This window comes from Lepus europaeus, chromosome 8 (assembly GCF_033115175.1).
Source record: "Lepus europaeus isolate LE1 chromosome 8, mLepTim1.pri, whole genome shotgun sequence".
Lineage (NCBI taxonomy): Eukaryota > Metazoa > Chordata > Mammalia > Lagomorpha > Leporidae > Lepus > Lepus europaeus.
The window spans coordinates 121,076,097-121,103,022 of NC_084834.1; the positions used below are offsets into that span (position 1 = coordinate 121,076,097).

The following is a 26,926-nucleotide window of genomic DNA, read 5'->3' on the forward strand; positions in this document are numbered from 1 at the left end:
ATATTGTATACAATGTGCGCGTCATTTTGTTAGCGGTATTGCCATTTTGAGTTGGTGGTCCCAATCGGTCATGCCTGTTTTTCAGAGCCCCTGTGGAGCCATTAGGCTGCCTCCCCTCGGGCCTCACCCACGCTCCCTCCTGCAGGCCACCACGTGCACAGCTTGTCAAAGTCCATGTACTTAGAACACTCTTTCCCAGACGCGTGTGATGTACTCAAAACCCCAGACCGTAGCGAGAGCCAAGCAGGTGGCATTGTCTTTTTCTTTTGTAAGTGTAAAAAATAATTCGATCCAGACTTTCCTCCTTTGATTTTAAAAATAAAAATACCTCAGTGCTGTTTCCCGGTATCACCTGCATTTCTCAAAAACAACACCTGCTTTATGTGGCACATAACTTGTACGAATCACATATTTTGGATTTTAAAGAAAGACTATTAAATATTTTAAAATTGCTGTCATGGCATTTTCCTTCCTTCCGTTCAGCAGCGGAACCCAAATGCATTCGTGCTCAGGTCCCAGCACCAGAGGCTTTCCAGAGCAGCGCGCTGGGCCCGGGCTCAGAGGGCACCACCGTGTCCTTTCTGCTCCCGGGAAAGAAACACTGGGGACTCCTCATTCTGCGGTCACAGCCGTCCACCGTGTGCGAGCCCCACTCAGGAACGCGCTGCGCGTGGTAGTGACAGAACAGCGTCGATTACAAGCTGCCTAAAGGTGCCCTTCCGGTATCAGTACATGCTGCTGCCTGAACCCGCGACATCGGGCCGCGGCCAGAGCAAGGGTGCACCGAGCCGGGCGGGAGGGGAGAGGATGTGAGATGGCGGTGATGCAGGGAGGAGCGAGGTAGCCAGCGCTGGAGTGGACCTGCCTGGGCTGACTGCCTCGCAGCACCGGGTGGGAGTGGGCCGTGAGCTCCAGCTGCACAGACCTACACCAGCCCCTAAAGCAGACCTGACCCTGGATACACAGGAAGCAACACGAGTACTGGTCGTACCACTTTTATTTACATCGCAGCTAGGTTACACTCTTTATTCAGTATAGAAAAAATATGAATACATTCATAGTATTCTTTAATTTGGTAACTCCACATTGTCAAATATTGACTGTTTCTATATTGGGTGTCCTACCCAATTAAAAAGGAAGCGTGGACCGGCTGACAGCTGTCGCTGGGTCTACTACTGGAATCACACTGGTCTCTTTAACAAAGATCTAAGGTAAAACTGCTTACTAGACAGGGAAGCCTTTCTTAAAAATAGAAACCAATTCATTCTTTCCCCAAGAAAAACGTTACAATAAACAAAACACCTCAGTGATCCAGGAGCGAATGCACACTCCTTACAAAGCCTCCGTTCTGGACGGGAATCGTGGTGGTGCCCACTGCCCCGTGCTACAGCCATGGGCCCGGAACAGGAGCCACACTCGCATGATCACGCTGCCAAAGTGGAGAAGCCACACATGGAGGGAGCTGGGTTTCTTTCAAACACCCAGGTTCCACACACAATCAATGATTGATTATCTCTTTGGGACATAATACTTTCATTAAATGCAGCAAACTCACAAATCAATGCTACAAAATACAGTATTCCCCGTCGCCTTCAGTGGTAATGTACACTATGTACAGACAAGGGCCACCTGCCTGCCCTGAAACCTGAATGCAGATGAGCAGGTCTTAAAAACCAGAGTCGGGACTAATAAATAGTGCGGAAAATGCGAACGCCAGGAACACGATGCCTCCTATGATTGTCACTGGAAGAGAAGAAAGTGAGAATGAGCCAAGGTCTGCACCCTGCCTGCGTGACACCGCGAGGGGCCGGCCCGGAAACCCCTCCACAACACGCAGCCCCCCGCCGGCGCCGGCAGCTGCCCTGGAGGAGGGCGGGTTCAGTGACGCCGAGCCGTGCGGCCGAGCTGTGACCTGAGTGACGTAACGTGATGGTTCCCGCTGTGGCCCTGACTGACCGCCGAGACTTAGTTAGCACCTGCAGTCTCCACCCGCGATTCCTAGTCTGACACCTTTAAAAAGCAGAACTTCCTCACACTTACACAGTACTCCACTGCTTAGGAAGCTACGCTACGGAGCCGGGGTTGTGGTGTAGTGGGTTAGCATCCCATGTGGGCACCGGTTCGCGTCCTGGATGCTCCACTTCTGATCCGGCTCCCTCCAGCAGAAGAGGGCCCGAGTGCTTGGGCCCCTGGGGCTGTGTGGGAGACCCTTCAGACGGGCCCAGCTCTGGCTGTTGTGGCCATCGGGAAAGTGAACCAGCGGATGGAAGATCTCTGTTTCTCCCTCTAACTCTGCCTTTCAAATAAAAAATCTTTAAAAAACTAACAAAAAAGCTACTCTGCGTCCCACAGTGCTGCAGGTCCCGCGTGTGCAGTCAAGGCACGGCAGGGCTGGCGTGGGCGCCTCGGCCCAGACCCGCTCAGGTCGCCATACCAACACCACCAACAAGCACCTCTGCTTGCATCTCGGCTATGTAGCTGGAGACTCACCGGTTCTGACGGAGATTTTCTGGGCTATCATCCTGCCCCCGATCACCGCCAGGCCGGTGCACAGGCAGTGGCCCACCGTGCCGCCCACCGCCACGCCGTAGGGGTCCTGGAAGCAGGCAGAGCCAGCGTTAGTCCAAGACCAAGGTCGGAGCGGTCCCGAGGGAGGCGGCTCCAGCAGCACGCAGAGTGGTCAGGAGCCCTGGGGCCGGCCAGGGTGCGGGTGGAGGGAGGTTCCGTCAGCCGGGACCAAGTGGCCCTGAAGACGCAGGCGGGAGAAGGCCTAGCAGGGGGCCGGCGGGCGAGGGATGGAGCGGCGGGGCGGGGACGGTGGCCCAGGGTCAGCGGCACCAAACCAAGTGATCCCTGCGGGCTGGGAGACCGCGGCCGGCAGAGCCAGGCTTGGCTCTGTCCTGCGGAGGACGCAGCTGGCGCTAGGCTGGGGAGGGAGGGTCCCTGTGCTGAGCGGGGCGAGGCGCCACGTCCCCGAGTCGTGCCTGTGTAGACGGTAACTTCTCAGACCACCAGAGCACGTGTCCGTGTGGAAGCGGTCCTCGAGGCGCTGCAGGGAAGCCGCCGCCTGCCGCAGCAGCATCCCGTGTCGGGGCGCTGGCTCAGGTCCCGGCTCTCTGCTTCCCATCCGGCCCTGCTGTGGCCGGGGAAAGCCGCAGAGGACGGCCCAAGTGCTCGGGCCCCTGCACAGATTCCAGGCTCCTCGGCAAGACGAGGAGAGCAGAGCGCCAGTTACCTGGCGACACTCTGCTGCCCCGGCCGCATAAACAGGAAGTGGCCACACGACAGGCCCCCGCGGCCCCCCGTGTCCTCTGCAGCAAGGCGCTCCAGGGCGGTACGGCGGGGCTCCTGGGGCCCGGGCCGCCCCGGACAGCAGCCTCAGGCCATCCTCGGCCGGAGAAGCGTCTGTGGGTGCCTGGGCTCGGCTCAGCCCGCGAGTGGAAGGCTCGCGTGCCTGCTGCCCGCCCCTCTGCGGCCTGCTAAGGCCGGGGAAGCAGGTCCCCCGCGGTGGCCGTACCGGCTCTCTCAGCCTCCTCTGTAAGAGCTGCCACGGACGGGGGTCAGGGCAGTCGGGGAGCTGGGGCAGGGGCCGCGGGCAGCCCACGTGGGCTCCGCGGATCTGGGCTCCCCTGCACAGGGCTGGGGCTGGGAGCCCAGGGAGGGTCCGCTGAGGCAGAAGGAAAGGCGTGGGGGTCCCTGCTGTGCCTCCTTCGGACACGAAGTTCCAACAGCACTCACCTCTCTGGCGGCCAGCACGATGGTGGTGAGCTGAGAGCGGTCGCCCCACTCGGCCAGGAAGGTGAGTGTGAGCGCCTGCACAAAGATCGGGGAGATGAAGTGCAGCCACTTCTTCTGCGGCATGGCCGTGCTCGCGCCGGCTTCCACATCCGGGCCGTTCAAGAGCTTGGTTCGCTGGAACTAAAGCAGATGAAAAATAACATTAGCAGCAGCAGCAGACGAACCAGAACAGCCTAAAACCGCTTCAAGTTCTGAGCCCGGAGCGGCTAGACTTGGGTGAGCCCAGCCCTGCCCCCGCCGCCTCTCCACTCGTGCTGGCCTCCCCACGGAACCAACGCTGTCCCCGTGGGGCTGCAGGCCAGCAGCTCGGCCTTCCCGGGGCTCAGAATGTGTCGCCTCGCTCCCGCGTCCTCTCGGCTTCCTCTAACGCACGCACACCAGCAGGGCCACGGCACAGCAGGCTGCGTGGGAGCCCCGCGCACGCGCACCAGGGCGCCGCGTGTTCCAGGGAGACTTCGGTCCGGTCTACAGGGCGGGACTCACTTCCTCGTCTTTCCTCTTCAGCTCTGCTTGCACTTCCTCGAGTTCCTCTTGGCCCTCGTCTGGGCTCATCTTCAAGCCTTCCCGGAGCATCCGAATGCCAAAGATGGCGAACAGCGCCGTGGACACATAGTACGTGTACACCCTGGGGATGACCGTGGTGGCGTAGCCGAACAGCACTGGAACAGAGGCGGGCGTGTATCAGTCATCTGTGCACGAGTGCCGCGGGCAGTCCGCGTGGACACCGCAGTGCCCGGCTCTGCGCCTCCCGCAGCACAGCGAACTCGGGGCTCGCCACGGCCCCACGGCAGCTTCCCGCGTCTTAGACAGTCAGCGTGCAGGTGAGCCGGCACTGCGCCGATCCTCACCGCGGAAGCGGACTGGCCCGTCACGGCTGCCACAGGGCGCCCGCCCAGACCCCGCTCTGTACACCACGCCCTCCCTCACAGAGATGCGGGCGCAGACCCCTCCCTCCACGACAGCCCGCCCTCAGCCGCCCCCCGTCCCCCACAAGCACCACTGTGGATTCTCTCTCGCTCTCGGCCATTCTTTGGCCCCCTCCATGGGATACTTCTCTGTGTGGGCGGCCCACACTCGTGTGTGACTGTGTTTACTCCCTCAGGGTAAATAAATTCTATTCCTCCGTGCACCGGACACAGGAACCAGGATTGGAAATTCCTATGCTCCGCCCCCACCGTTACCTTCCCTAAGCCCCTGACACCCAGAGCCGGGGAACCAAGGGGCTGCGCAGGGCACAGGCACTGCCCCCGGGGCCTCTCCTCATCACGAATCTTCACACTTTACAGAGAGCAACCGTTCTCACATGGCGTGACCGGATTCTGCTCCCTGCTAACTATTAAGACTACACCTTGTGAATGAACAGAACCGCCCCCCGCACATCTACTCAGTACGTAACTCAGGACCACTTATCTGCTGGTAAGGAAGGCGACACTTGCCCAAGTCAGACAACAACGATACCTGCAGCCAAATCACAACCCAAACCCTGTAAACACATCAGCCGTATCCACTCCGTAATTAAACTCAAACTCCTGGAGGGCCAGAGACACGTCAGAATAAACGAAATTACTCTTTCCTTCACCAGCTTAGAAAGAACTGTATGTATGTGTCTGAGAGGCCGAGAGAGGGTCACAGAAAAACCTCCACTCACGGCTTATTGATTTATATTTTTAAATTTATTTATGTCTTAGAAAGGGTTACAGAGAGGGACAGACAGAAATCTTCCACCTGCTGGTTCACTCCCCAGATGACCGCAACAGCCAGGATGGGCCGGGCTGAAGGCAGGAGCCCGAAGCTTCCTCCGGGTCTCCCATGTGGGTGCAGGGGCCCAAGTGCTTGGCCCACTGTCCGCTGCCTTTCCCAGGGCACAGCAGGGAGCTGGATCGGAAGTGGAGGAGCTGGGACTCGAACTGGCACCCATACAGGATGCTGGCTTTGCCCACTATGCCACGACGCCGGCCCCTGGTTTACTCTTCAAATGCCTGCAATGCCAGGAGCTGGGAACTCTGTCCAGGGCTCACAACTACCTGAGCCACCACCTGCTCCCTCCCAGGACACACGGGAGCAGGAAGCTGGGATCAGGAGCAGAGTCGGGACTGGAACCACTGATAGAAGATGCAGGTGCCCAGCTGGCATCCAGCCCTAGGCCAGACACCTGCCCCAGCAGCTCTTCTAATACAATGAGTGCAACAGCTGCAAGTCTGTCTTCTCAAATGTATAACCACATACGTAAACTATTCACTATTATGCCGCGAAATCGAAGATTTTAAAGTCACGTCTAGAAATGTAGCAAGCCCACGCCTCCATGCACATCTCTGTGAATACACACTTATTTGTGCGTGGTACACTCAAGAACATGACACTTCCTAGCTCTGTCCACTGAAAAGGCCAAGAAGCAAAGACCCCCCCCCCCCCAGCCAGGAGCCCACCCGGGCCCGGACCTGGGGTTCTAAGACCATTCTCCCCCAGAAGGCTCCTCCAGGCCGCCCAGGACTGGGAAGAATCCGTGCGGGATGAAGCTGCAGTTCTCGTCACAAGGACGGGGGAGGCCCCACTGCACTGGGACGAGTTAGCAGAGCAGTTCAGTGATCAGTTACAAACCCCGGAGTCTACTGACGAAGGCACCGAGGGGCGCTCGGCCTGCCACTCGAATCCAGAGCTGGGTGAGGTGGGAGCAGTGCTGGGACTGGAAGTTAGCATCTCACACGCACCAAGGGGAGGCTGATGCCGCGTCTCTGGGGAAGAGATGACGAGCAACGCGGCATCTGCACGGTCGTGAGGCGTCCCCCAGACGCCAATCAGCTGCAAGGACGGAGCTCTCGCCCGGGGGGCGGACGAGCAGCACCCGTGACACCTGGGCACCTGGACAGACACACTTCCCCGAGGGACACAACGTCAACCACACAGCCTTTCCGTCAAGGCCGCGTGACCACCACCTAATCAGAAGGAACAGGGGGACGAATGCAGAACGAGAACCTGCCCCGGAGGGGAGGCAGGGAATGGGACCAGTGCTCCTCACGACACTTGCGTGTCAGAAAACAGGAAAGGAGTGGAGGGGGCAGCGCTGTGCGCAGCGGGTCAAGCCACCATGTGCGGCGCCAGCATCTCAGAGACCAGACCGAGTCCCGGCGGCTCCACTTCCAACCCAGCTTCCTGCTAATGCGCCTGAGAAGGCGGTGGACGACGGCCCGGGCACTTGCGCACTTACCACCCACATGGGAGACCCCAGTGGAGTTCCTGGTTCCTGCTGTGGCCTTGCCCACCCCAGGCTGTTGTGGCCATTTGGGAAGTTAGCCAGCAGACAGAAGATAGCTCGCTCTCTATCTCCTCCCCTCTTCTCCATCACTCTGTCTTTCAAATAAATCGATTCTTTTTTTTTGACAGGCAGAGTAGACAGCGAGAGAGGGAGACAGAGAGAAAGGTCTTCCTTTTCCGTTGGTTCACCCCCCAAGTGGCCGCCGCGGCTGGCGCGCTGTGGCCAGCGCACCACACTGATCCGAAGCCAGGAGCCAGGTGCTTCTCCTGGTCTCCCATGGGGGTGCAGGGCCCAAGCACTTGGGCCATCCTCCACTGCCTTCCCGGGCCACAGCAGAGCTGGACTGGAAGAGGGGCAACCGGGACAGAATCTGGCACCCCAACCGGGACTAGAACCCAGGGTGCCAGTGCCGCAGGCAGAGGATTAGCCTAGTGAGCCGTGGCGCCGGCCAATAAATCGATTCTTAAAAAGAAAAAAATAAAGCTATACAAATATTTCAGGTTAAAAGACAATAATTTAAAAATGAATGTAGCAAAGTTAAAAAAGGAAAAAAAAAAAACCTCCTAAACTTCGTTTTCCCTGTCTCCAGATCATCTAAAAATAGCTATGATTACCGACAACCCCAGCTTTTCTGCCTGGACAGCTTGGTTTTTCTTGCCCCGGCCGCTCTCTACGCGCTGCTCCCTGGAAGCCCTTCCTCTGACGTCCAAGCAGTTCCCGGCAAGGCACCCTGGAGTGAACGCCTCAGCTTTCTCGACAACGTCTAACTACGTCCGGCTGTACGATGTAGAAGCAGCTGTGCGAAGCTGCAAAGCCCCTTCTTGTCTGGCTGATGACCTCCCACTGCTCTCGAAGGGGAAGGTGTTGAAGCTGTCAGCTGGTCATCACTACAGGTCACTGTGATGACCGTGCGGTCTCAGCGCCTAACTCAGGGGTTCTGGGCTAGCGAGCAGACTTCCTTCCATCTACTGCTGATGTGAAACTTCCCAGTCCACACATCTACTGAGGGATCAGCGTTGATGCCAAACCGCACTTCACGCCAGCAATATTCACCAACAGAAATAAACAAATGTAAACAAACAAACCAACCAACCCTACCATCTCATTATACAGTGCATTTCCAGTTTATAAAAGATACTGGGGCCAGCGCTGTGGCACAGCAGGTTAAAGCCCTGGCCTGCATTGCCAGCATCCCATATGGGCACAGGTTCGAGTCTGATCCAGCTCTCTGCTGTGGCCTGGGAAAGCAGTAGAAGATGGCCCAAGTCCTTGGCCCCTGCACCCATGTGGGAGACCCAGAGGAAGCTCCTGGCTCCTGATCAGTGTAGCTCCAGCCATTGTGGCCAATTGGGGAGTGAATCAGCAGATGGAGGACCTCTCTCTCTGTCTCTCCCTCTCTAACTCTGTGTTTCAAATAAATAAAATACATCTTTTTAAAAAATTGTTCATTGGAGCTGGCACTATGGCATAGTGGGTAAAGCCACTGCCTGCAGCACCGGCATCCCATATGGGTGTTGGTTCAAGTTCCGGCTGCTCCACTTCCGATCCAGCTCCCTGCTAATGCACCTGGGAAAAGCAGTATAAGATGGTCCAGGTTCTTGGACCCCTGCACCCACGAGGGAGACCTGGAAAAAGCTCCTGGCTTCAGATCAGCCTAGCTCTGGCCATGGCAGCCATTTGGGGAGTGAACCAGCAGATGGAAGATACCTTTCTCTCTCTGCCTCTGTAACTGTGCCTCTCAAATAAAATAAATCTTTTTAATAAAATGTTTATTTACATTTGTGACATATTTGCTTTGGTCACCTGTGTACTTATAATACCATAAAGTTAAGATTTGGAGACGTAAGGGTGATTTTATTAACTCAGTCTCTCCCTCTCTCTGTAACTCTGGATTTCAAATAAATAAATGAAAAAGGAAGGAGGCGAGAAAGAGAGAAAAAAAGTCAGTAAGTTGTATGATAAGGCAAGGCAGGCAGTGAGCTCTAAAGAAACACCTCACTGCCGTGCAGCCGCACGAGGGGCACAGGGCGAGCCTCACTGCACGGACAGGGAAACAGCGCAGAGCCGAGCAGCTGCTCCCAGGCTCCCAGGGGCAGAGTGGAGCTCAGCCCACATCTGACTCCAAGGCGTGCTCACCGTTCTGCACCGACCACGAGCCGGGGCTTCTCGCAGCTGCTGCAGGCTGCGTGGACTTCCTCATCGCCAGACTGAGCAGCGAAGCGGGCACTCGCACAGGGCGTCTCCGGACCCCTCACCCCACCACAGTGGCGAAGGGCGGCTCAGCGAAGACCTTTGTTACTGGTCGGCTCCCAAACGCCCTTCAACAGGAAAGCATGCCATACTCGGGCGCTGTTTGTAAAATATCCAACATAAACAAGCCTGCCTGCCTGAAGTGGGAGAGCAGCGAGGACTCTAAGGGGCAGGTGTCTGGCCCGGCCGTCAGGACGCCGCATCACCCCTAGTGCCTGGGCTTTGATTCCCAACTCTGGCTGCACAGGACGCCGGCAGCTGGGCTTCCACCACCCACGTGGGAGACCTGACCCGAGTTCTTGGCTCCTGAACTTTGGCCTAGCCCAGCTCCGGCCACTGTGGGCAACTGGGAAGTGAACCAGAAGACGGAAGCTCCTTCTCTGTCTGCCTTTCAGAGAACAAGCAGTCTGGCCTCTCTGAAAGTATTAAGTCCAACGCCTACGTTCTCGCGCGAGGTGCACTTCCACCCTTTTGGCTCTCTGAGCACCACCATAGGGGTCGGCAAGAACAAGCGCCTTACGAAAGGCGGCAAAAAGGGAGCCAAGAAGAAAGTGGTGGCCCCATTTTCTAAGAAAGATTGGTATGACTGATGTGAAAGCACCTGCTATGTTCAACATACGAAATATTGGGAAAACACTGGTCACGAGGACCCAAGGAACCAAAATTGCGTCTGATGGTCTCAAGGGTCAAGGGTCGTGTTTGTGAGGTGAGTCTTGCTGACCCACGGAACGATGAAGCCGCATTTAGAAAATTCACACTGATTACTGAGGATGTTCAGGGCAAAAACTGCCTGACTTCCACGGCATGGATCTTGCCTGTGACAAAATGTGCTCCATGGTCAAAAAATGGCAGACCATGATTGACGCTCATGTAGATGTCAAGGCTACCGATGGCTATTTGCTTCGTCTGTCTGTGTTGGTTTTACCAAAAAATGCAGCAATCAGATACAGCAGACTTCCTATGCTCAGCACCAGCAGGTCCGCCAGATCCAGAAGATGATGATGGAAATCATGACACGGGAGATGCAAACAAACGACGTGAAAGAAGTAGTCAATAAACTGATCCCAGACAGCATTGGGAAAGACATAGAGAGGGCTTGCCAATCTATTTATCCTCTCCATGATGTCTTCGTTAGAAAAGTGAAGATGCTGAAGAAGCCCAAGTTTGAATTGGGAAAACCCATGGAGCTTCACGGAGAAGGTAGTAGTTCTGGAAAAGCCACTGGGGGGAGACGGGTGCCAAAGTCGAACGAGCTGATGGCTATGAACCACCCGTCCAAGAATCTGTTTAAAATTTAGACTTTAATAGTGACAAACAAAATGTCTTATTAATGAACAAAAAAAGTATAAGTCCAGAGCTCTTAAAAAAGAAAGAAAAGTAACAAGTGTATGGATCTTGACTGAGAAGGGCTAAATTCCTTTTTTTGACAGGCAGAGTGGATAGTGAGAGAGAGAGAGAGACAGAGAGAAAGGTCTTCCTTTTTGCCCTTGGTTCACCCTCCAATGGCCGCTGCGGCCAGCACATCTCGCTGATCCGAAGCCAGGAGCCAGGCGCTTCTCCCGGTCTCCCATGTGGGTGCAGGGCCTAAGGACTTGGGCCATCTTCCACTGCCTTCCCGGGTCACAGCAGAGAGCTGGACTGGAAGAGGGGCAACCGGAATAGAATCCGGCGCCCCAACTGGGACTAGAACCTGGTATGCCGGCGCCACAAGACGGAGGATTAGCCTGTTAAGCCATGGTGCCGGCCCTAAATTCCATTTTAAAGTATAATCTGGGGCTGGTGCGGCACAGCAAGTTAAGCTGCCGCCTGCTGTGCCGGCATCCCATGGAGAGCACCAGTCCAAGCCCAGCTGCTCTAATTCAGATCCAGTTCCCTGCTGAGCCTGGCAAGGTACTCGGACCCCACCACACACACAAGAGACCCGGATGGAGTTCTTGCTCCTGGCTTTGGCCTGGCCCCGTTGCAGCCAGCTGGGGATGAAGACCCCTTTCTTTGTCTCTCTCTGTCACTCTGCCTTCCAAATAAATAAAATAAACCTTTTTTAAAAAGTGCCATGTGGTTTTTAGGATATATTTTTACTACATCCTGGAACACAAACCAAATTCCAATCTAACTAGCAGAATGACTCAACAACGCCATGCCTCCCACCATGCTTTGTCCTTCATCAGAAATTCACGGTGGGGGAACAAGCGCACTCACCTGACAAGCAGGTCATCAGGCCCAGGGCCAGCATAGCGCCGGCCATCACGGTCAGCCGGTGATAGCGCATGGCCATGATGGCCGCTATGAAAAACGTCTTGTCACCCAGCTCGGACACAATGATAACCGATATGGCTGCCACGAACGCATGGATAAATCCCAAGTTGGTCTGGGTTGCTGGATCTTCTTTATTGGTATGAACTGGGGCTGCTGGGGTAAGTCCTTTCTGAAATCAAAAAAATAAACAAGTTACCTTATGAAAAAAATCATTTAATTTTTTTTTTTGCGTGTGGATCAGATTCCGTGTTTGTTTTCTGTCATGAGCCACGGTAGGACAGCAACCTCTGATGATGGCTGCTGGGATGCAGACCCACACAGTTCTCCAAACAACTGTAAAGAGAGACTACAGACCAGCTGAACCCACTCTAAAATCACCTTATTGTCTAAGTCCTTGTGGTTGGAGATTTGGTTTTCAACTATTTTGATTAGCAACCTGGGAATACCCAGGTATAATTATCAAACATTCAAGTACCATGAAGCCCACAGAAATTTCATTAAACTTTTCAAGGACAAAAACAGCATCCAGAAAGCTAAACAGGGTGCCAACAAGCTACAGCAAGACTCGCTCGAGCCCCGGTGAGCCTTAATATAGCTGCACATATGGATGGTCCTACACTGGTCTAAAAAAAACCTAGAACATAAAGAGGCCTAATAAAAGACAAACTAGAGGCTGGGTTGCCGTTAGGCTGAAAATGTGACAAAGCTCCCAAAAGGCAACACACATGGTTCTACGAGTGAGTGGCCAGCCCACATCAGTGTCACTGCTCAGCCCTGCCCCTGGCCTGCGCCAGGTCTGATGGAGGTTATGCCCCCTAGGGATCACCTGGATGGAGGAGGCCTAAAACCAGAGGCTGGGAGCTACTGCTGGCCACAGCTGGCCTGCACGACAAGAATGCTTTGATATGATTAAGAGGCTGTAAATCTAAAATAGGAGGAGGAGGAGGAAGGGAAGCCGGGAAACAGGGAAGGAGGGGAAGGAGGAAGGCTGTGTGACAGAGACCTGATACAGTCTGCACATGTGGCCTGCAAGACCTAAATAGAACAGGTACTATGGGGGCCGCCGCCTGCAGTGTGGCATCCCCTATGGGCGCCGGTTCTAGTCCTGGCTGCTCCACTTCCGATCCAGCTCCCTGCTACGGCCTGGGGGAGCAGTAGAAGATGGCCCGAGTGCTTGGGCCCCTGCACCCACATGGGAGACCCAGATGAAGCTCCTGGCTTCACCCTGGCCCAGCCCTGGCTGTTGTAACCATTTGGGGAGTGAACCAACAGATGGGAGACTTCTCTCTCTCCCTCTTCCTGTCACTCTACCTTTCAAATAAATCTATCTTTAAGAAACAAATTTATTCTTTGGGCCATCACAAAGAATGTCTGTCAAATGGGTTCTAAACAGTCATCCAAGGAGCCAAGGACAGGGGAGCTGTGTTCCAAACTGGGACAGTCTGTGTATGGCTCCAAGGGGCAGAGCTCAGAGCTATAGCAGGCAGGATTCCCCAAGATTTCCACCTCGAGAGAACCACCTGATGCTGGAACGGGCTAATCCCCTTCTTGGAGTCTGACTTCCAGAGAATTCTGTCCGTAAGGTCACTTACAGGGAGTGGGCCAAACAGCTCTCAACCAGAATTATTATTCTCTCAGGGGACACTGGGCAATGTTTAGAAAGTTTTAGTTGTCACAACTAAAACAGAACTGCTGGCAGTTAACGCGCAGAGGCCAGAGATGCTGCTGGGCATCCCACAGTGCACCAGCCCCTACCACAAGGACCTGTCTACCCTAAATGCCAACAGGACGCAGGTTTGATACAGGATAACCAGGCGGGGAGTCGGACCTAGGCGAGCTGGAATTCTTGCCAGTCCTGCAACGTAAGTTCTCTCTAATGTCAGCTTGATACAGCCACCTTCCCAAGAAGCACCTGTGTCTGGGACCTAAAGAAGGAGATGCCATGGTGACAATATGGTGTTCCTGTAAGAATCCCAGAAAGCTCTATGCATGCTAAGGCTCGCTCTGCCAGTTTACTCAATGAAGGCGCCACCCCCACCTATACAAGTGGCTAAGACCCGGCAGGAGGTCCTCTTTTTAAAAAAAAAAAAAAAATTATTTTGGCCGGCGCCGCCGCTCACTAGGCTAATCCTCCGCCTTGCGGCGCCGGCACACCAGGTTCTAGTCCCGGTTGGGGCACCGATCCTGTCCCGGTTGCCCCTCTTCCAGGCCAGCTCTCTGCTGTGGCCAGGGAGTGCAGTGGAGGATGGTCCAAGTGCTTGGGCCCTGTACCCCATGGGAGACCAGGAGAAGCACCTGGCTCCTGCCATCGGATCAGCGCAGTGCGCCGGCCGCAGCGCGCCATTGGAGGGTGAACCAATGGCAAAAGGAAGACCTTTCTCTCTGTCTCTCTCTCTTACTGTCCACTCTGCCTGTCAAAAAAAAAATTATTTTACTTGAAAGTCAGAGTTATACAGAGAGAGGAGGAGAGGCACAGAGAGAGAGAGAGACAGAGAGGTCCTCCATCTGCTGGTTCACTTCCCAATTGGCCACAATGGCGGGAGCTACACTGATCCAAAGGCAGGAACCTGGAGCTTCTTCTGGGTCTCCCACATGGGTACAGGGGCCCAAGCACTAGGGCCATCTTCTACTGCTTTCCCAGGCCATAGCAGAGAGTTGGATCTTAAGTGGAGCAGCTGGGACTTGAACTGTTGCCTATATGGGATGCTGGCACTGCAGGTGGCGGCTTTACCTACTACACCAGTGCCGGCCCTGGGAGGTCCCTTTTTGACCCAGACCACACTTGGAGGTATTACGCTCGCTCACATGCCCTCTGGCCCACTCACAATGGCTATTTCTCCATGTGGCTTCTCGCTCACAAGTGTTGACTCTTAAATAAACCCTATGCTCACTTGTGCACTACGCTATGTCGCCGCTCAGAGTTCTCTGTGGGGCCAACAACCTGGACTGGACACTTCACTTCTAAGGATCTCTTCCAATTCCAGTAGCTTCTCTTTAAGTGTTAAAGCTTAGGGATCACCGGCACCGTGGCTCACTTGGCTAATCCTCTGCCTGAGGTGCTGGTACCCCAGGTTCTAGTCCAGGTTGGGGCACCAGATTCTGTCCTAGCTGCTCCTCTTCCAGTCCAGCTCTCTGCTGTGGCCCGGGAGGGCAGTGGAGGATGGCCCAAGTGCTTGGGCCCTGCACCTGCATGGGAGACCAGGAGGAAGCACCTGGCTCCTGGCTTTAGATTGGCGCAGCGCTGGCCGCAGTGGCCATTGGGGGAGTGAACTAACAGAAGGAAGACCTTTCTCTCTCTCTCTCTAACTCTGCCTGTCAAAAAACAAAAACAAAACACGGGAATATGTAGTTTTGATCACCATGTGTTGGTTTTTTAAAGGAAAACATTTTCTGTTTGAGCTCAGAGCCATAATGGTATATATTTATTCCTGAATTTCAGATCCTGAAATTTTACAATATAGTTTCTTTACATAAAAAGTCTATCGGGGGGTGAGCACTGTGGCAAAGGATGTGGAGCCATCACTTGGGACGCCCACATCTCACATCTGAGTGCTTAGGAGCAAGTCCTGCCTCTGTTTCTGCTCCCGACCCAGGCCCCTGCTCCTGTGCCTGGGAGGCAGCAGACGACGGCTCAAGTACTTGAGTCCCTGCCACCCGTGCGGGAGGCTCCTGGCTTTGTCTTGGCCCTTCACCCTGGCTGCTGTGGGCACTTGGGAGTGAACGTGCAGATGGAAGATTTCTCTCTTCTGCTCTGCCTTTCAATTAAGTACAAAATGTGTAAGCATACAGAAGTACATGCAGGAGGAAAATGCTGTCTTAGAATCCAGTTGAAATGTTTAATTTTTAGGATATTTAATTCACAGGATGTCGGAAGAGACAGGAAGGCCGTTTGTAAGGAACACCAGCACAGATGGAACTCAAACTGCAATGCAGAGCTGGGAGCCTCAGACTGGCAGCTGCTTCATCATGAACCAGCTGCCAAGGCTGCAGGTAGTTTCTGAACTGATAAATTCCCCCCAGTTGAAAGCAATGGAAGATCCCCCTCACCCCACCGCGGGAGACCCAGAAGAAGCTCCAGGCTTCTGGCTTTGGATCCGCTCAGCTCCGGCCTTTGCAGCCATCTGGGCAGTGAACCAGCGGACGGAAAACCTCTCTTTCTTTCTGCCTCTGCTCTGCCTCTCTAACTCTGCCTTTCAAATAAATAAATAAATAAACAAATAAATATTTTAAAGATTCCCCCCAGTTTTTAGCTCAAAGGTCTGGTCTGAGTAACGCTTACAATTATTTGATTTTTACTGTGGAATTCTGGGATACAGTTTATGTCAGATGTTAAGGAACATGCACACTCCGGATGATTCATTCTGATCTTTCACCAGAGCCCTTATAATAAGTACTCTCTTATTTTACTTTATCCAAACAGCATATGTTCCTGGACTTCTTTCTCTTTTTCATCTCTTAGGTACTTGGAGATCACAGGCTTTTTTTATTTTTAAGATTTATTTATTTATTTATCTGAAAGGCAGAATTAGAGAGGTATCTTCCACTCACTGGTTCACTCCCCAAATGGCCACAACGGTTGGGACTGGGCCAGGCTGAAGCCAGGAGCTTCTCCGGGTCTCCCACGTGGGTGCAGGGCCATGCTCTGCGGCACATTAGCAGGGAGCTGGATCGAGAAGTAGAGCCCCTGGGACTCAAACCAGCTCTCATGGGATGCCGGCACTGCGGGTGGTGCTGGCCCCAACTGTTAAGTTTTTGTTTCGCCTAAGGAAAGAGAGCGCTCTCACCTGCAGGGCCGCACAGCCCCATCTTTCAAAGTCCATGGTGCCACTACCTGCACACCCAGGGCAGGCATGAACCTGGGACGCCAGCGTCCCACACCCAAGCCCCTGGGTTTGAGTGCTGCGACACAACAGGTGACGGCTCAGGAGCTGGGTCCCTGCCACCCCTGTGGAGACTTGGACGGAGTTCCAGGCTCCTGGCTTCCGCATGGCCCAGCCTGGGCTATCGTGAACATTCAGAGATGAGTCAGATCTTTGTCTCTCTGCCTTTCAAACAAATATTGAAAAAACAAACTGCACTCCCACCATACTCAGATTAAATCTCTAGCTCTATATGAGCTCCCCGGCTTCTATTTCAGCTCGGATCACCACAGACTAGCCTTTCTGTTTCTAATTCCTAATTCTCAATTGCTGCTTTGAGCTTGGCTCCTTTTAACACCTGGGAGGCAATGTTCCCGTGCACTACCCATTGTTGTGTGCTACAGAAAAAGGAGGCACCCCACAGGGTGATGTCTCACCATAGTGATAAGATACGCATTTAAGGACCTGGGTTCCTTACCTGCTGTTTCAAATGTGGAGATTCTGAGTCATTCCTGAACCTGTCCCTCTCAGACATCTGGAGATACCATACTTTACTAAATATGCTAACTCTGAAGAGAATATCCAGATAATTATTGTGGCTTTGCCATCCTAACAATGCAGGAAGCCCTGGGATGGCTGTGTGTACACTCCGATTGTCCTTACACAAATGCCACCAGAGCACTGAAGCCCGAGGTCAGTAAAAACCCATCTGGGGTCTGGCATTGTGGCTTAGCAGCCTGAGACACCATCCGCATCCCACACGGGCCCCAGTGCATGGCCTAGTTCCTCCACGTCCGATCCAGCTCCCTGGTAACGGCCTCGGAAAAGCAGCAGAAAATGGCCCAAGTGTTGGGGCCCCTGCACCCACATGGGAGATCTGGATGAAGCTCCTGGCTCCTGGCTTCAGCCTGGCCCTGCCCTGGCCATTGTGGCCATCTGTGAGTGAGCCAGCAGATGGAAGAGTTCTGTCCCTCTGTCTCTGTAGCCCTTCACTTTCAAATAAGTAAATCTTTAAAAAACAACAACAAAACCCTCATCACTTAGATATGCATTCTTTGTGGTATGTACTATGCAATACAGTTTTGTAGAATTTAACTAGGAACAAATTCTGCATTCCTAGCCTCTAACTGGATTATTTTTGTTTATTGATAATATTTTCTGCTCCAGTAAAATTGATTAGCAGTCCTATTTTTAATGTCTGCATAACTGAGTGTTTTTTTTTTTTTACTTAGCCAACTTTTTGCTGATGACCTATGTTATGATCAGTTGTATGTCCCATCTTGCTAAGCTATACCCCACACCCCAGTTATTGCAACAAAGCTATTTGTGACTATAACACAGTCAGCTGCCTTCAGGTAAGAGAGATTATCTGAGATAATCTGGGTCCACTGCATTCAATCATCTGAAAGTCCTCAAGACCAAAGCAGAAGTTTCCCTGGAAGAAAAAATTACAGCCATGACAGCAGCTTCAGGCCAAGCCTGAGAGTAAAACGTTGCCCACTGCGATGACCCACCCTACAGACAACTAGCACCCCCAATCGCCAAACCCTTGCAGAAAAATCTCTCTGCATCTTCAAAAAAGCCTTACAGACTGTTCTTACTTAGGGAGGGGCACAGAGAGAAAAAGGGAACTCGGATAGAGAGCCAGGCCGTTAGAGCATCATGGAGGGTCGTGTCTGGGGCAGACGGTACCGTTCATGAGCTCCTATCCTACACGCCAGCTATTTTCACAGGCACTGTTGCATCTGATACTCAGGAGTCAGGGGGAAACCAAAACCAACAAGAGAGAATTAACTGTGCTAAGGTCCACAGCAGAGATGGTGAGCTGAAATGGTGAAGAGTAATAATAGTGCCAAATGAGAACTGAAAAAGGCCCCCAAATTCAGCAATTCACTAGACGCAGACAGCCTTCAAAAATGGAATTTCAACGAATAAAAGCAGAGCCTTTAGCTAAGCCATGAGAGATTAAAGCAAAATGAAAAAGCAGCTAATCCACTAGTTAGAAATTCGGCTTAGGAGACAATAGAAGCTAATGAAGTCAAGGAGGGTACGATAAGTGGCTTTTTCTTCTTTCCCCACAGCAGAAATCTGCGAACGTGTGTCAGCAGCTAGAGAGGAGGCGATGGAAGGGGGAAAGGCTGGAGAAGGGAAGGAAAGCACTGGAGGTCAGAGAACCGGCGCAGGGCCACAGCACAGGCAGGAGGTGTGTGAGGGAGGACGGCTTTGTCTGTGGGCAGGGCAGCACTCAGATGCAGGTGGGAGGGCTGGAGGAATGCAACCCCAACCGGATGCTCCACAAGCAGACACGGGGCATTACACCACAGCACGGATGAAATACCCCTAATTCAATATTTTAATGTCTGAAACCAATTATTTACATCTTAGAGCAGGATCAACAATTTGCAATTAAAAACAAAAACTTGTTGTGTAAAACTCTCCTGATAGTTAAAATGTTAATTCAAAATTGAACATTCAATTTTGGGTCCGGCACTGTGCTGTAAGGAGTTAAGCCGCTGCCTGCAGTGCCAGCATCTGATATGGGTGCCGGCTGGAGTCCTGGCTGCTCCATTTCCTCTCCAGCCCTGCTAATGCTCCTGGAAAAGCAGCGGAGGATGACCCAAGGGCTTGGACCTCTGCTCCCAAGTGAGGGACTCGGGGAAAGCTTTGGCCTGGCCCAGCCCTAGCCATTGCAGCCATCTGGGGAGTGAACCTGCAGACGGAAGATCTTTCTCTGCAATTCTGCCTTTCAGATAAATAAGCTGAAAAATTATAAAGAATTTTTAAAAATTCCCCCATTTAGAAGGCATTCTTTTGAACTTCCATGATCCTCAAGAGGAAGATGAAAATGACAATCAAGAAGGAAAGCAGAGCCTGCTCCAGCTCTGAGGTCAAGTGAGCACAAAGGTGACTACTGACACTGACGCAGACACGGCACTGAGGCTCCGGCTGCACACGATGGTGCGGACGATGAAGGCACCTGCTTTCTGACATCTGCAGCTTGCTACCAAGAAAAGGACCGATGTCTCTGCGGGAAAAAAAAAGTTGCTCGACACAGCAATCAAACAAGAGGTGAGATTATCTGAAGACAAAGGACTTGGAGGAAAATGCTCAGAATGCTTAGAACTCATCAAATCAGAGCAAGCTTTTTCCAAAACTGGACTACTAGTATCCAGTCAGAAAAGGCTTTTCTGAAGTTGTAAAAATGTGCACAAAAGTATACATGCAATTTAAATGACGACACCATATATAAACCTGGCTTCATAACCTGGGGTTAGGGCCGAGAGTGTTAAATAGCCACTTGCAATACCAGCATCCCATGTCGCAGTCCTCATTTGAGTTCCAGCTACTCCACTTATAATCCAGCTTCCTACTAATCCTACTTGGAAAAGCACTGAATGACGGCCCGAACACTTGGGCTCCTGCTACCCATGTGGGAGACCAGGATGAAGTTCTTGGCCCCTGGCTTTGCCAGCCCCAGACACAGCTGTTGTAGCCATTTGAGCAGTAAACCAGCAGTGGAAGATATCCCTCTCTCTTTCTCTGTTTCTCTCTCTGTCATTCTACCTCTCAAATAAATAAACTAAAAAAAAAAAAAAATTAGGGCTGGCACTGTGGCATAGCAGGGAAAGCTGCTGCCTGTAGCGCCAGCATTCCAAATGGTTCTGGTTTGAGTTCCGGCTGCTCCACTTCTGATCCAGCTCTCTGCAATGGCCTGGGAAAGCAGTGAAAAGCCTGGGTCCTTGGGCCCCTGCACCCACGTGGGAGATGTGGAAGAAGCTCCTGGCTTCAGACTGGCACAGCTCTGGGCACTGCGGCCATTTGGGAAGTGAACCAGTGGATGAAGATTTTCTCTCGCCTCTTTGTAACTCTGCCTTTCAAATAAATAAATAAACCTTTAAAAAAAATTCAGATACAATATTATAAATTTTCACTATTAAATCTTAGTGAATAACGTAGTTGTTTTTCAACTAATTTATTTGTGTTAAGGTTTCTTGTTAATTCATATTAGAATACATATCTAAATAGGTGGGTGTCTGGGGCAGTGGTTAAGACTCCAACAATATGGGAGTGCCTGATTGAATCCCAGATCCTCCACTTGCAATCCAGCTCTCTGACACAAACCTGGGAGGTAGCAGGTGAAGGCTCAAGTACTTGGGCCCCTCCCACCCAACAGGAGAACGGCATGGAGTTCCAGGCTTCGGGCTTCAGTCTGTCCTATCACTGGCTGCTGTGGGCATCTGAGGTGTGAACCAGAAGATGGATAGCATTCTGTCTGCCTAAAACTATTTTTAAATAATATATGTTAACAACTACACTTTAATAAAATACTTATTTTAATGTTTAAAAAGTTGTATGAATGTTACTGTTTTGTAACATACAAATGTATACACACTGGACATTTGCTAAGTGTACTTAGTCTCACTGATCTTTAAGCTGTTTTAATTATAGAATACCACCAAGTAAATTCAGTAACACAGGCTCCTTTGTTCCAAGAAGGCAACTGTGAGTAAAGAGAATCTTAGCTGGGAAGAGACCAGAATTAGGGTGGACCTGGTAGGAGTTCAGCTTAACCAAAATGGAAAGAGTTAAAGAAGAAGATCCAAGTGATCAACAGCACTTTTCCCCCGTGGGTTGTAAATCAGGATTTAATACTGACTATAAATCCACAGGGACTCCCTCTACTTCTTGACCTAACTTGAGAGCAGCACACCCATATGCAACGCCCTGTGAGAAGTGCAGTCCCCTTGTAAAGTTCCCGTGAGCTCCGACTACATTTCCCGGAATACCCAACAGTGAAAGTGAGATTTTCCTCTTCGGTGTGCCAAGTCCACTCTCACACTGCAGCATACAAACACTAGATTTAAACATCCTGGGCCAGTGCCACGGCTCACTTGGCTAATCCTCCACCTGCGGCGCCGGCACACCAGGTTCTAGTCCTGGTTGGGGCGCCAGTTCTGTCCCGGTTGCTCCTCTTCCAGTCCAGCTCTCTGCTGTGGCCCAGGAGGGCAGTGGAGGATGGCCCAAGTGCTTGGGCCCTGCACCCGCATGGGAGACCAGGAGGAAGTACCTGGCTCCTAGCTTCGGATCGACATAGTGCACCGCTGTAGCGGCCATTCAGGGGGTGAACCAACGGAAGGAAGACCTTTCTCTCTCACTAACTCTGCCTGTCAAAAAAAAAAAAAAAAAAAAAAAAATCCTGTCCTCTGTAGCTGTAAAGCCAGCCATGCTGAACCCTTGCTTCTGTGGCCAGGAAACTGCACTCTGATCACTTCTTTTTCTTTTCTTTTTTTTTTTAGATTTATTTATTTACTTGAAAGTCAGAGTTACACAGAGAGAAGGAGATAGAGAGAGGTCTTCCATCCACTGGTTCACTCCCCAATTGGCTGCAACAGCTGGAGCCATGCCAATCCAAAGCCAGGAGCCTCCTCCGGGCCTCCCATGTGGGTGCAGGGGCCCAAGGACTTGGGCCATTTTCTACTGCTTTCCCAGGTCATAGCAGAGAGCTGGATGGGAAGTGGCGCAGCTGGGACTCGAAATGGCGCCCACAGGGGATGCTGGCGCTGGAGGCGGCAGCTTTACCTGCTATGCCACAGTGCCGGTCCCTCTGATCACTTCTTACCACCAAGCACCACGTGGGCAGAAAACGTCAATGACACTTAGGTTCTAGCCTATACACCAGTGCCTGGGTCTGAGTCCCAGTTCCATTCCCAGCTAATGTGCACCCTGGGAGGCAGAGCAGGCGATGCCTCAAGCACCCAAGACCCTGCCACCCAAGAGGGAGACCTGGATTGAGTTCCCGGTTCCTGGCAACAGCCTCAGCTCAGCCTCGGCCATCGTGATCAAATGGGGAGTGAACCAGGACAGGAGCTGTCTCTCTGCGTCACCCCTGTCAAACTTAAAAAAAGGAGAGGAGTATCACGCTATACCGTGCCTACCTCTTCCCTCCACACTCCTAGCTTTGAAAACATGCTTATTTTCATCTATTTGAAAGGCAGAGTAACACACACACACACACACACACACGGGGTTGGGGGAAAGGGAAGGGGAGAGGGGGGAGAGAGAGACAGAGAGAGAGAGATCTGCCATCTGCCATTTCACTCCCCAAATGCCCAGCCACAGCTGGACCAGGACAAAGCTAGGAGCGGGAAACTCCACCCAGTCCCCCACATGGATGGCAGGTGTTCAAGCACTTCAGCCATCATCGGCTGCCTCCTGAGAGACACCAGCAGCCAGCTGAATTGGAAGCGGAGGAGCCAGGATTCCAAGCGGCACTCGGATGTGCAATGCAGGCAATACGGGGCACAGGCCCTGGCTTAGTCCACTGCACCACAGGCCCCGCCCATCGCGCCGCTAGTCTTCAAGACAAGGATCACTGGGCTGTTTCTACTGTGGTCTGTGTTTGGTGTCCAGATTTTTGTCTTAGCTTTCAATAAAGGGCACTGATACATCCATCACTATTTTTATCTTAAAAATCAGAGTATGACTAAAATTTGAGATAAAATGCCTGGGAAGTTACACATTCATAATCTCTCTTATATACACAAAATTCCTTAACTCAAAATGTTCTTATTAAAGCAAACTTCTGAAATGGAGTTAAATGACAGGGCTACATGAGGAACACTAATAGTTGACGAATCAGCACGTTAGCTTCAGAAGTGGGCTTTCTGAGCTCGGTCAGTTGAGTCTGGACGTGACAACAGGGCAGAGAGCATGGGAGCCCCACTCCTGCACACCCAGCTCACGGAGGCAGGGCAGGCAGGCAGAGGGGAGATGGCAGGGGAGCTCGCTTAGCCTGAAGACCCTGGTCTGTCTCGGGAAGTGATCCGCACTTCCTATGCACTCTGGCCTGAGGGGCACCTCTCTGTAATCACTTGTGAGTTCTAAGGCTTTCCTCTCTTCTTAAAAACTCCAGTTATGGGGCCCGTGTTGTGGCGCAGCCAGTAAAGCTGCCACCTGCGATGCTGGCATCCCCTATGGGTGCCAGTTTGAGTCCCGGCCACTCCACTTCCCATCCAGCTCCCTGCTAACAGCCTGGGGAAGCAAGATGGCCCAAGTCCTTGGGCTCCTGCACCCACAGTGGAGACCCCGATGAAGCTCCTGGCTCCTGTCTGGCCCAGCTCCGGCTGCGCTTCTGCCTTTCAAATAAATAATTTCATCGAGTGGATCCTTCAGCAACTTAAACAGGAAGGAGGCGCTTGGACAGATTCTATGAAAAATAGGGTTTTCTTGGTTGAATTCGTATTTCAGCCAGTTTTTCCATAAATACATTTAATATCCGATGTAAACTTGCAATCAAATACTTTATTTCATCCTAGAAAATCATTCAATAAATGCCAAGCACAGGCCAGGTCTTAAGGCAAAGACACAACCCTGTGCTCAAGACAGAGCTGGTGGGGGCAGACAAAGCACGGACACTTGAGAACCAAGGCAGCAGCATGTGTGTGCGGATACACCGCAGGACAGAAATAAAACGCCACGGCGGGCAGAGCGAGCCAGACAGCAGGATCAAAGACCTGTGTCAGCACGCTGGCCAACCTATCATTTAAAATCCACTAATAAAGTAAGTGGGTCAGGTGAGTTCTGGCATGACACAGCGAAGCGAAGGCAGAGCTCTGGACTCTAGTGCTGGTCCTGTTGACAACTAGTTCGGTCTCAGTGACATTAACCCACCACTCCCAAACCTAGCCCTCCCCGTCCATCACTGGGACACCGCACCTGCTCCACCCGCCGGGCAGCTGCTGGGGGAGGGGTGAAGCCGGCTCCCAGAATCAACCTCGCTGTAGCTTCAAGTCCCAGCCCCCTGCCTATAGGAACTCCTCTCAGGCGGTCAGTTATTCACCTTGTTCCCCCCTGCTTCCGGTCAAGAGGACCGCATTAGCTCTCCAGACTGACCACTACATGTGGACAGCTCGGATTCTCAGAAAGCGCTGTGCTTAGCGAAAGCAAAATCGGCCTCTCAGAAATGTGTACCCTCCAGTGGGGGGGGGGGGGGGCGACGCACAAGGCCCACAAACCACGTGGTCTGGCCTGGCCAAGGCAGCCAGGTGGCCCTAGAAGTGAATAGACCCATAGCAGGTTCCTTTTTAACCTGATGACTCTGTACGGCCGACCAATAAGGATCTAAATCCTAAGGGCCTCTGGCAGAAAAAGGATCCCCAGCTCTGCTCTAATCCTACAGAGAAACCAGAACCACTGGGAAACCGAACAAGGTAAGGCACAATGACGTGCAGGGAGAATTCACTCCGAAGCTAGCAATGTCCGGGGAGACGCCAGGGCCAGGAGCTATCTGGGGTACCTGGCGAATGGGTTCTGACCCGCAGGACTGGGGGGGGGGCTGTTGAGAGAGCAGGGGGGATGTTCCAGAGAGTTCCGAGCACAGCATCTGAGCAGGACAGCGGGGCTGCGCAGCCGCGAGCGGATCAGGAAGAAGCCGGACCCATCCTGCCCAGGAGCTGGCCTGCAGTCAGGACCCGGGGCCGCCCGCGGCAGGTTTCCAGGAAGACGGGAGCACTCGGTGTTTGGGGAGACGGGCCGGGCCTGGCAGGAGCAGGCGCCGCGGGGTCCGCACGTGGCCCGGGCCCCGGGGGCAGGCGGCAGCCCGTCCGCACTGGCTCGGAAGCCCACCGCCCCCTCTTTCGCCGAGTGCCGCGTGCCGGCGCAGCCCAAGGGCCTGCCTGGGGCGCTGTCGGGTCCGGTGCCACCCTCCCGCGCGAGCCGGGGCGCGTCCAGGGAAGGGGGACTCGCCGGCCCTGCCCCTGCCCGGCCAGCTGCCCGCTCCTAAAACAACTTTCCGCTCGGGATGCGCAATGCCGGCGAACCGGCCACTCATCTCAGCCCAGGCGCGTCCGCTCCGGCGCCGGGGCCTGGGGGTCGGCGCGCCCCACCCCCGGCTGGCCTCGCCCCGTCCCTGCCCCCACCGGGAGCGGCGGCCTCCCCTCCCCCGCGAGCCCGGGGGCCCGGAGCCGCCCCGCCCCGGCCGCTCACCTCGGCCCGCGCCGGCTCGGGGCCCTGCACGGCCGCGGGCTGCGGCTGCAGCTGCTGGGCGGGCGCCTGCGGCTCCTTGTTCCGGCGGCTCAGGTCGTCGTCGGGACCGGCCTGCACCCTGGCCGGGGCCCACAGCAGCGGAACCAGCAGGAACAGGAGCAGCCGGGCCGCCATCCCGGCCGCCGCAGGAGGAAGTGCCGGCGCCCGGGAGCCGCGGCCACCCGCCCGGGGAGCGGCCGGCACCACGCGAGACGCCCGAGGAGCGCGTGAGGCGCAGCCGCAGGCCCGCGTCCCTCAGGCGCCGGCTCGGCCCGCGGACGACGCGGGACGCCGCCAACCGCCTCCGCGCGGCCACGCCCCGGCGCCCGCGGCCCGCCCCCTGCCCGCGGCGGCCTCCCATTGGCCCGGCGTCCGCCCCGGCGTCGTGACGTCCTCCGGCAGGTTGAGGCGCGGCCCGCGCCCCGCCCACTGGGCCCGGCGGCGGCGGGTCCCGCGTGCGCGCGGCGGGGTCTGCGCGGCGGGGGCGCGGCCCTCCTGCCCCTCACGCCGGGCGCTGGCGGACGGCGGAGCAGGCGGGCGCCCCTGGCTGCGTGGCGGGAAGGGCCCCGCACCCCGCGGCGCGGGGACGGTCCTCGGCGGCCCGGCCGCCTGCCTCAGTTTACCGGTGCCCGCCCCGGGGCGCCGCCCCCGCGTGCCGCCCCCTCCTCAGAACCGAGCCAATGAGGGCCGGGGGAGGGCGAGGCCGGGGGCCCCTCTCCCGTCTGGGGGACCGGAGGCTCAGCGGAGAGCGGTGGAGCGGGGACCACGTGCGGCCGCGGCCTGGTCAGGCAGGCCCCCGCGTGGGCGGTCCTCGTGTCTCAGGCCCCCGTGTCTCGGGCCCCCGCATGGGCGGTCCTCGTGTCTCAGGCCCCCGCGTGTGCAGGTCCGCGTGTCTCAGGTCCTCATGTCTCAGGTCCTCGTGTCTCAGGCCCCCGCATGGGCGGTCCTCGTGTCTCAGGTCCTCGTGTCTCAGGCCCCCACGTGTGCAGGTCCGCGTGTCTCAGGTCCTCATGTCTCAGGTCCTCGTGTCTCAGGCCCCCGCATGGGCGGTCCTCGTGTCTCAGGTCCTCGTGTCTCAGGCCCCCGCGTGTGCAGGTCCGCGTGTCTCAGGCTCCTACATGTGCAGGTCTTCGTGTCTCAGGTCCTCGTGTCTCAGGTCCTCGTGTCTCAGGCTCCCACGTGGGCGGTCCTCGTGTCTCAGGTCCCGGTGTCTCAGGCCCCCGTGTGGGCGGTCCTCGTGTCTCAGGTCCTCATGTCTCAGGTCTTCGTGTCTCAGGCCCCCGCGTGGGCGGTCCTCGTGTCTCAGGCTCCTACATGTGCAGGTCTTCGTGTCTCAGGTCCTCTGTCTCAGGCCCCCGCGTGGGCGGGTCCTCGTGTCTCAGGTCCTCTGTCTCAGGTCTTCGTGTCTCAGGCCCCCGCGTGGGCGGGTCCTCGTGTCTCAGGTCCTCGTGTCTCAGGCCCCCGTGTCTCAGGCCCCCGCGTGGGC

General features: G+C 54.5%; 1 protein-coding gene and 1 pseudogene across 1 annotated transcript; one reads left to right on the top strand and one right to left on the bottom strand.

Moving 5' to 3' along the window:
* Positions 1 to 947: 947 nt before the first annotated feature.
* On the bottom strand, positions 948 to 25,626 carry TMEM165 (transmembrane protein 165). Its single transcript, XM_062198817.1, has 6 exons — positions 25,402 to 25,626; positions 11,501 to 11,726; positions 4,282 to 4,457; positions 3,739 to 3,918; positions 2,491 to 2,596; positions 948 to 1,743 (listed from the first exon to the last, which is right to left on the bottom strand). The coding sequence occupies exons 1-6, from the start codon at positions 25,573 to 25,575 to the stop codon at positions 1,667 to 1,669; spliced, it is 939 nt and encodes a 312-aa protein (XP_062054801.1). The 5' UTR covers positions 25,576 to 25,626; the 3' UTR covers positions 948 to 1,666.
* Positions 9,761 to 10,592, top strand: LOC133765174 (small ribosomal subunit protein eS1-like; annotated as a pseudogene).
* Positions 25,627 to 26,926: the final 1,300 nt, after the last annotated feature.

What these genes read in the sequence shown, in the direction of transcription:
- TMEM165 (XM_062198817.1), bottom strand. Translation starts at nt 25,575, where the DNA reads ATGGCGGCCCGGCTGCTCCTGTTCCTGCTGGTTCCGCTGCTGTGGGCC. An exon ending in CCGAGCCGGCGCGGGCCGAG is followed by an intron (nt 11,727 to 25,401) that starts GTGAGCGGCCGG and finishes TTTTGATTTCAG; the next exon opens with AAAGGACTTACCCCAGCAGC. An exon ending in CCTGATGACCTGCTTGTCAG is followed by an intron (nt 4,458 to 11,500) that starts GTGAGTGCGCTT and finishes CCTCTGTTCCAG; the next exon opens with TGCTGTTCGGCTACGCCACC.